Source organism: Hyla sarda, chromosome 5, assembly GCF_029499605.1.
Source record: "Hyla sarda isolate aHylSar1 chromosome 5, aHylSar1.hap1, whole genome shotgun sequence".
Taxonomy (NCBI): Eukaryota; Metazoa; Chordata; class Amphibia; order Anura; family Hylidae; genus Hyla; species Hyla sarda.
The window spans coordinates 316,824,024-316,831,529 of record NC_079193.1 but is presented as its reverse complement, the minus strand read 5'-3'; the positions used below and the strand labels follow the sequence as shown (position 1 = coordinate 316,831,529).

General features: G+C 38.7%; 1 protein-coding gene across 3 annotated transcripts in view; it reads right to left on the bottom strand.

The window, feature by feature from the left end:
• Positions 1 to 282: 282 nt before the first annotated feature.
• LOC130272727 (myelin P2 protein-like) overlaps positions 283 to 7,506 on the bottom strand; it is a 51,236-nt gene continuing 44,012 nt past the window's right edge. For 2 of the 3 annotated variants that reach the window (XM_056518598.1, XM_056518596.1), the window contains exons 2-4: positions 4,075 to 4,247; positions 2,126 to 2,227; positions 283 to 488 (exon numbers count right to left, since the gene is read on the bottom strand). In XM_056518598.1, coding sequence (XP_056374573.1) covers positions 438 to 488; positions 2,126 to 2,227; positions 4,075 to 4,247 — 326 coding nt within the window. In that variant the 3' untranslated portion in view covers positions 283 to 437. The remainder of the gene's footprint in view (positions 489 to 2,125; positions 2,228 to 4,074; positions 4,248 to 7,506) is intronic. The other variant, XM_056518597.1, reaches the window with a different exon arrangement.

Genomic DNA, 7,506 nt, shown 5'->3' with positions numbered 1-7,506 from the left:
TCACCATTGATTTTAATGGAGTTTCCACCCCTCTCCACACTGCAGATCCAAAATCCATGAAGTTAACTTGACTATTCCCATGTCAAATAAGCAGCAATTCAAGTGTAAGGAGTTCCTCTTCCAATATGAGGGGGCAGTACCAAGTCATGACTATTGCATGCAGGAAAAAACTATGAAAATGTAGTACCAACCCTCATTAGGGTTACGCACTTCCATGATGTTTTAGTAGATCACTGAGAAGGTGGACAACCGTTTTAAGAAACTACTACAAGAAGGTTGGAGAACAAAAGCTTTAATGTGTATACATAGCATATCACAAATGACCACAACATATCACAGAAGCTTTTGATACCAGATATTCGGTGCAGAGTCGGTGAACGCTCATTGAACTGAGCTTATATTTTATGGGATCAAGTCTACACAGGTGACGGAAGATCTCATTTTTTGTCGTAGATCCGAACACACTTCACATCTTTGAAGATGCAAGTCTAGGAACAAAACATCAGGAGTTATAAACACATCAGGCTCAGACAACATTATATAGATTTACTGCTGTTGACCCCAGGTTGGCATTTTTTCTCCCAGAAAGTGCGCAGCTTGCCCCATGGACAAGCGTTTCCAAAGTCAGATCTAACTCCTGGACAAGATAGAAGTTTGGACATACAGTTTCTATGTTCTTGGACTGTCACTTAACATGAAGGGGTTAAAACCTATGGTTCATGTGCCTCAGACTCTGGTATGATTTATGGGACTTCATTGTTCAAGATGTAACATACATAGATCTTAACTTAGATATACAAATGCAACTCAAATATAATTAATGTTACAATTTGTGCCCCCCAAAAAAAAAAAAAATTGGACAGGTTTGCAGAATCTCAAAGTTGGCTGCTGACATCTATGCTTGGTCCAGCGCAGGCTTTATTCAATTCAGTCACAAACAGTCAGACTATCAAAGTATTGGCCTGAATGAAAAGCAGAGCAAGCCCCTTTACAGTAAGAGCAGATACACTTGGAAAGTGAGCCATGCCTACTCACTAGGTGATGTCGTTCAGGTCAAAGAATTAAGTGGGGCCCATACAGATCCAAACACATCCGCAGCGGATTTCTAGATTCTACACAGACTAAACTTAAGTTTTCTAGTGGAGTATCCTTTAAGAAAATCAACTGTTGCCAAAAAGTTAGATTTTTAAGTTAAAAAAAAAATATATAAAAAAAATCTTAATCCTTCCAGTACTTAGCCATTACATGCTCCACAGGAAGTTCTTCTCTTTTTGAATTACCTTTGACCACAGTGCTCTGCTGACACCTGTCCATATCAGAAACTGTCCAGAGTAGAATAGGTTTGCTTCTACTCCAGACAGTTCCTTAAATGGACAGAGGTGTCAGCAGAGAGCACTGTGGTCAGACAATGAAAATTCAAAGAAAAGAGCTTAATGTGGGGAATATAACAGCTTATAAGCACTGGAAGTATTAAGATTTTTAATTAGAATTAATTTACAAGTCTGTTTAACTTTCTGGCACCAGGTGATTTAGAAGAAAAATTAAAAATAAAAAAAGTTTCCAGTGGAGTACCCCTTTAAGGCAGTCTACAAATGCACCAAATTCAATTCAGATGATCATGCTGTTATACTGGACCAGTCTAATGATGCACCATATTCTCAAAATTTGTACATTTAGGGGGACATCAAAGCCTGTCTAGGACACTTTTCCAAGGCCTCTAAAATCTGAAAGTGCTCTAACTGGTTGCTATGGGCAACTCAGCAACTTTTTCTCTGAACAGGTTTTGATAGATCTCCCCCTTAAGCCCTGCCCCTTTTACAAAGCTACATCCATTTTTATAAGGGAGGTGAGACGTGTCTAAAAGGCAGACAATGTGGCGCATGTCATGCATGTTTGAGGCTGACAGTTTTATCCTCATTGTCCCTCTGAGGACAAAGGCCACTGCTTGTACCAAATTCTCTACTTGGGCAGAACACATTCATAATTCATGAATATACCACTATATTTTTCTGTTGTAGTTAAAATGAATCTAAGCAAAATTGTCAAGAGTTGTGATGGAATTCTCATTTATTAAATTTTTTTGTTTTTAAACAATCCACACTGGAATACAAATTCCTATACTTACTGTGAACAAGCGGCCCTCTTTCACTTCTCTAATTATTGTAGATTCTTTGTCATCCCATTTTTGCTTTTGTACTAATGCTCCATTTTCATTAGTAAAGATTGACTAAAATAAAAAAAAATATTACAACAAGGGGTGAAAAGGCTTTAAAGTAAAAGAAAACCTATTAGCTATTCTCTAGAAGGATGGTGCCCACACTTGGCTTGTTTACCAGTTGGCATAATATGGCACTGTACAGAAGAGATCAGTGCCCAAACCTTATGTTGTGTCAGTTAGGCTAGGTTCACACTATGGAATTTCCGCCTGCAATTCCACTTTGCAATTGCATGCAAAAATTTTGCTTGCTAAAAAAAAGTGTAGTGTAGCGAATGGGTTTCCGTTCACAAATTCACACTTCGGAATTTGTGAATGGAAAATTTGCTTGGAAATTACCACCTGAAGAATGGCGTTGCTCATTCTTCAGGCGGAAATACTCGCGGAACACATTGCAGTCTATTGGAGACTGCAGAATAAGCGCGGTCCTAGCACTGACTGATTGTTGGCACTGGCTCTGAAGATTCTGCAGTGTGAACCTAGCCTTACTGGAAAGTAATTTATGAAGATATTAATGGGCATCAGATGTAAAGAGTTTGCCAATTTAACCCCTTAAGGACCCATGACGTACGCGTATGTCACGAGTCCCAGTCCTGCGATATAACGGGGGTCACATGATGAAAACGCATCATATTGCGGCGAGCCCGGCGTCATAGTGAAGCCGGGACCCGCCGCTAATAGCGCGCAGCACCGATCGTGGCTAAAAACGAAAGTGAAAGTGCCCTGCCAGCTCAGGGAGCTGTTCGGGATGCCGCGGCGATCCTGAACAGCTGTAGCACAGGAGAAGGTCTTCTTACCTTCTCCTGCGCTGTCCGATCGCCGAATGAATGCTTCAAGCCTGAGATCCAGGCTTGAGCAATCAATCGCTGAAAACACTGGTCCATTTCTATGGAGATGGATCAATCAGTGTAAAAGATCAGTTAATGCAATGTTATAGCCCCCTATAGGAGCTATAATATTGCATAAGAAAAGTGTTAAAAAAAACAAAAAAACAGACAACCCTTTGAATTATCCCTTCCCCTAAAAAATTTGAATCACCCGGCATTTCAAAAAAAATAAAATAAAAAGTGTAAATAAAAATAAACATGTTGTATCGCCACATGCAGAAATGTCCGAATTATAAAAATACTGCTTTTTAAACTGCACGTTCAATAAAAAAAGTGATCAGAACAAAAATAGTAGTGCTAAAAACTTCAGATCACGGTGCAAAAAGTGAGCCCTCATACCACCCTGAACACAGAAAAAAAAAAAAAAAAAAGTTAGTGGTCAGAAGATTACCATTTTAAACGTACACATTTTCCTGCATGTATTCATGATTTTTTTCTGAAGTAATACAAAATCAAACCTATCATTTTAACCGTATGGACCTACAGAATAAAGATAAGGTATCATTTTTGCCGAAAAATGTACTGCGTAAAAACTGAAGCCCCCAAAACTTACAAAATAGTGTTTTTTCATCAATTTGGTCGCACATTGATTTTCCCGTGTCACTGTAGATTTTTGGGTAAAATGACTAATGTCATTACAAAGTAGAATTAGTGACGCAAAAAATAAGCCATCATATAGAATTTTAGGTAAAAATTTTTAAAGAGTTATGATTTTTTAAAGTTGAGGAAAAATTGAAAATGAAAAAACAGAAAAAGCCCGGGTCCTTAAGGAGTTAACCAAATGCAAGCGTTAAAAGTATACCAACAGGAATTTTTATATAGTCTAACCAAGCATACTGCAGATTCCTTTTTTGCATCCATACTACCATCACAAGTACCGGCTCGACTGAGGGCCTGATGACCGGGACTTCTAATCATTTAATGTCAGATCCTCAGTGGGTTTAGTCCTTCGGCCATTCCATGGGTCCTTACCTTGACTTTCCTGCCATCTGCAGTGGTTTCATCAATTTCCTCATTCAACGTGAAGGACAGCTCTGTGTTCTTGAAGGTGCTCAACGTTTTTATACACCAAACATCACCATTTTTAGTTATTTCCACATCAGGCTTCAAATGACAGGCAGCTTTTCGTGTGAGAAAGGGCACACCTGTAAAAAATAAAAATTTATGTTGGACACTATTTGTATTTAATATTTTACACTATGTAGAGTTGCTGTATGCTGTGATGTTAATTTCTTGCTAAAAAAAAAATCCTCAAAACAGGGTAGTCTTGATTTTCTCTTTATACTGTAACATACCTACCAATAGGAAATACAAAAATTGAGCCGTCTAAACCAGATACTAAAGTAGACTCAAAAGGAAAGGGGGCGCTGTAACGGAGGTGCCAAAATGGGTCAGAGTGAGCATGAACAAGACTTCAGGTATAGTGGTTCCTTTACAATATTTGGGGGGGGAGGAGTGCAAAGTTGCAAGAATTGATATGAATCATTAACATTGTGCTGATGCACATTTTATGCAAATTTTGGTAGCCCATCCTCTAACTCTAAGGGTGCTCCCATGGAAAAAATAAAAAATAAATTTTAAAAAATTTACTGGTGCCAGAAAGTTAGTTATTTCTATAAAAAAAAAAAAAAAATTAATCCTTCCAGTAATCAGCTGCTGAATACCACAGAGGAAGTTGTATAGATGTGTGAATTTATTGATATGTTCCTGCCATGGACAGAAGTGTCAGCAGAGAGCACTGTGGTCAGACAAGAGAACTATACAACTTCCTCTAGAGCATACAGCAGTAGATAAATACTGGAAGGATTAAGATTTTTCAATACAAGAAATGTACAAGTCTGTTTAGCTTTCTGGCACCAGTTGACACACACACTACTGGAATACTCCTTTAAAGAGACAGTACCACTGAAGTGAATCTGACAGATACTAGTGTCAACATTAATTGTAATCATACTTTGAATATTTGGTTCTCTTGGAATGTAATTTTGTTTTACTTATTTGACAAGTTTCTCTATTGTACTGTTACAATGACCTCACCAGGGGTCATTGGTACTGGTGTCACTATGCTCCCTTATTAATGGGTCAGAACATATGTATAATTCTGGGTCAGCTGACTTCCTGTGAAGTACAGGACATAATTACCTATTAGAGTGCTCCTAGCTTACAGACCCCCTCCCCACCCAGATCTTTATGCTGCTGCAGCCACCTCCAGGCTCTATAGATACACGTCTCCTGAGGCTGTGAATAAATTGCAGCAAAAATTAGTGAAAATGTGTGAACACGACCTACAATCATATTTTTAGTCTTCGGGCTAAATTACTTGCCTAATGGCAATTTAATTTAAAAACAAACAAAAAACACTGCACTAACTACATGAAGACTGCACACTGAACTGACCTTAACTCACTAATGATTTCATCTGGATGAACTTGAGCACCAGCAGCCTGATGAGATGACAAGGTGCAGTGATCAAATTCCACACCCAAAACCAGAGGATTAATAGAAAAAGTGTATCCAGCATTACAGAACTACTTATGGGGGATTTACATCCCAAGTCAAGCCCAACCCATCCCTGCCACATAAGCACAGACCTTTAGCTAAGCTTAGAACCTCTATTATTCTCTAATAGCCTGAAACAAAACTGCATTTTCTCACCAAGAGGAAGGACCCCATGAGGGCCTAAAACCAGTTGTCTATTAAATGATGAATTTCTACCCATACAAGATGCTGAATTCTTCATTCGTTGTGGACTATTCTGTAGTGGACTCAAAGGGGAGATTTATCAAAACCTTCGCAGAGGTAAAGTTGCCAGTTGCTCATAACCAATCAGATCGCTTGTCCATTTTCCAGAGGCCTTTTCAAACATGAAAGGAGTGATCTGATTGGTTGCTATGGGCATCTGGTCAGTTTCTGCACAGGTTTTGCTAAATCTCCCCTAAAGTGTTGACGCATTGAGCTGGAGTTGTTAAGTTTGTGACTTTAGCTGAGTGGTTAACCCCAAAATACTGCAGCTCAACCAGATGTCCTTCACTAGGGTGCTGTTCATACTGGTATCAGGACCTGTTGTATTGATCAGTTCTGTATTAGAGTTTGTTGGCAAAGCTGGTTGAACAGGGGGCACCCTTGCCCAATGAGATTGAATACAACAAGATAATGTACATATGGCTAACAGAAGCCTGGTGGAAAACTCATCAGAACGGTAATCGCATCCAGGGACATTTGCTTAAGTTTCCTGAACAAACATCTTTCTAGAAGTCTAGTACGGTCACCAGATATCCTAGAGTAAATATCCTGAGCTAGCCAAGGGTGGAGTAAAGTCAGTCCTTAGAATTGAAGTGCTCTTAAGGTTTTAGTTTCAAACATTATCACAAAAAAAAAAAAAAAATATGTATTAAACATTTACAGTATATAAACAGAGGCAGAGGGGCATAATTTTATGTGTTTCACTGTGTGAAACCACCCAAAAACCGTCTCATGTTCAGCCTAAGACTATGTTCACAAGACAGCATTGTGCATGAATTTATAGATAAAACCCGCCAATAGGATTCCACTGTCCCATTCACACAACAGAATTTCTGCCGCAGGAATTCTGCCATGTGAACATAGCCTAAGGGCTCGGTCACACGAGCAGGTTTTATTGCTGTCACAGCATGTTTCCTGCTTAGAGTTTAAATGGGGCACTCCCTCCGCAAATTTTAAGCATTGGAAATGCTGAAAATCGTCCGCAGAGTCTGCTCCAGTTCAAGCCTGCAGCAAGAAACGCGCTGCAATCTTGCAATGAAATTTGCCTGTGTGAACAAGCCCTAAATAGGGAATTACGAATGCAGTTTTTGTGGAAGCTTGAGCCATAGGCTATTGGATCCAAAATGATGAACACTTTTGTATCAAAGACCATGTATGGGATTCTAGCTGTACTTTAGTTAAAGTGTAACTGTTAAACGTTTTACATAGTGTAGATAATACCATTTGTAATTTACATTGGTTAAATATGTATATTTTTTGTCCCTACAGCTATTGTCTGTCTGAAGAGACCAAATACAGGAAGTGTAGGTGACAACCAGGGCTCTGTGCACAGACAGTCTAAGACATGCTCCTGGCTCACAGCAGGTTAATTGACAAGCCAGGAACCTGCACAGAGCCCTACTTGTACTGTATTTGGTCTCACTTCCTGTATTTGGTCTCCATATAGAGACACAGGTAATAGCTTCAGGGACAGCATTTATTCACCAAAAAAAACACATTTTTAAACATGTTATATGACAGTATTTTCTACATTATATCAAAAGTTTGTTAAAATTAGTACACTTTAAAGGGGTACTCTGGAAAAAAAAATTTTAAATGAACTGGTGCCAGAAAGTTACAGATTTGTAAATTACATTTATTAAAAAAAAATCTTAATCCTTT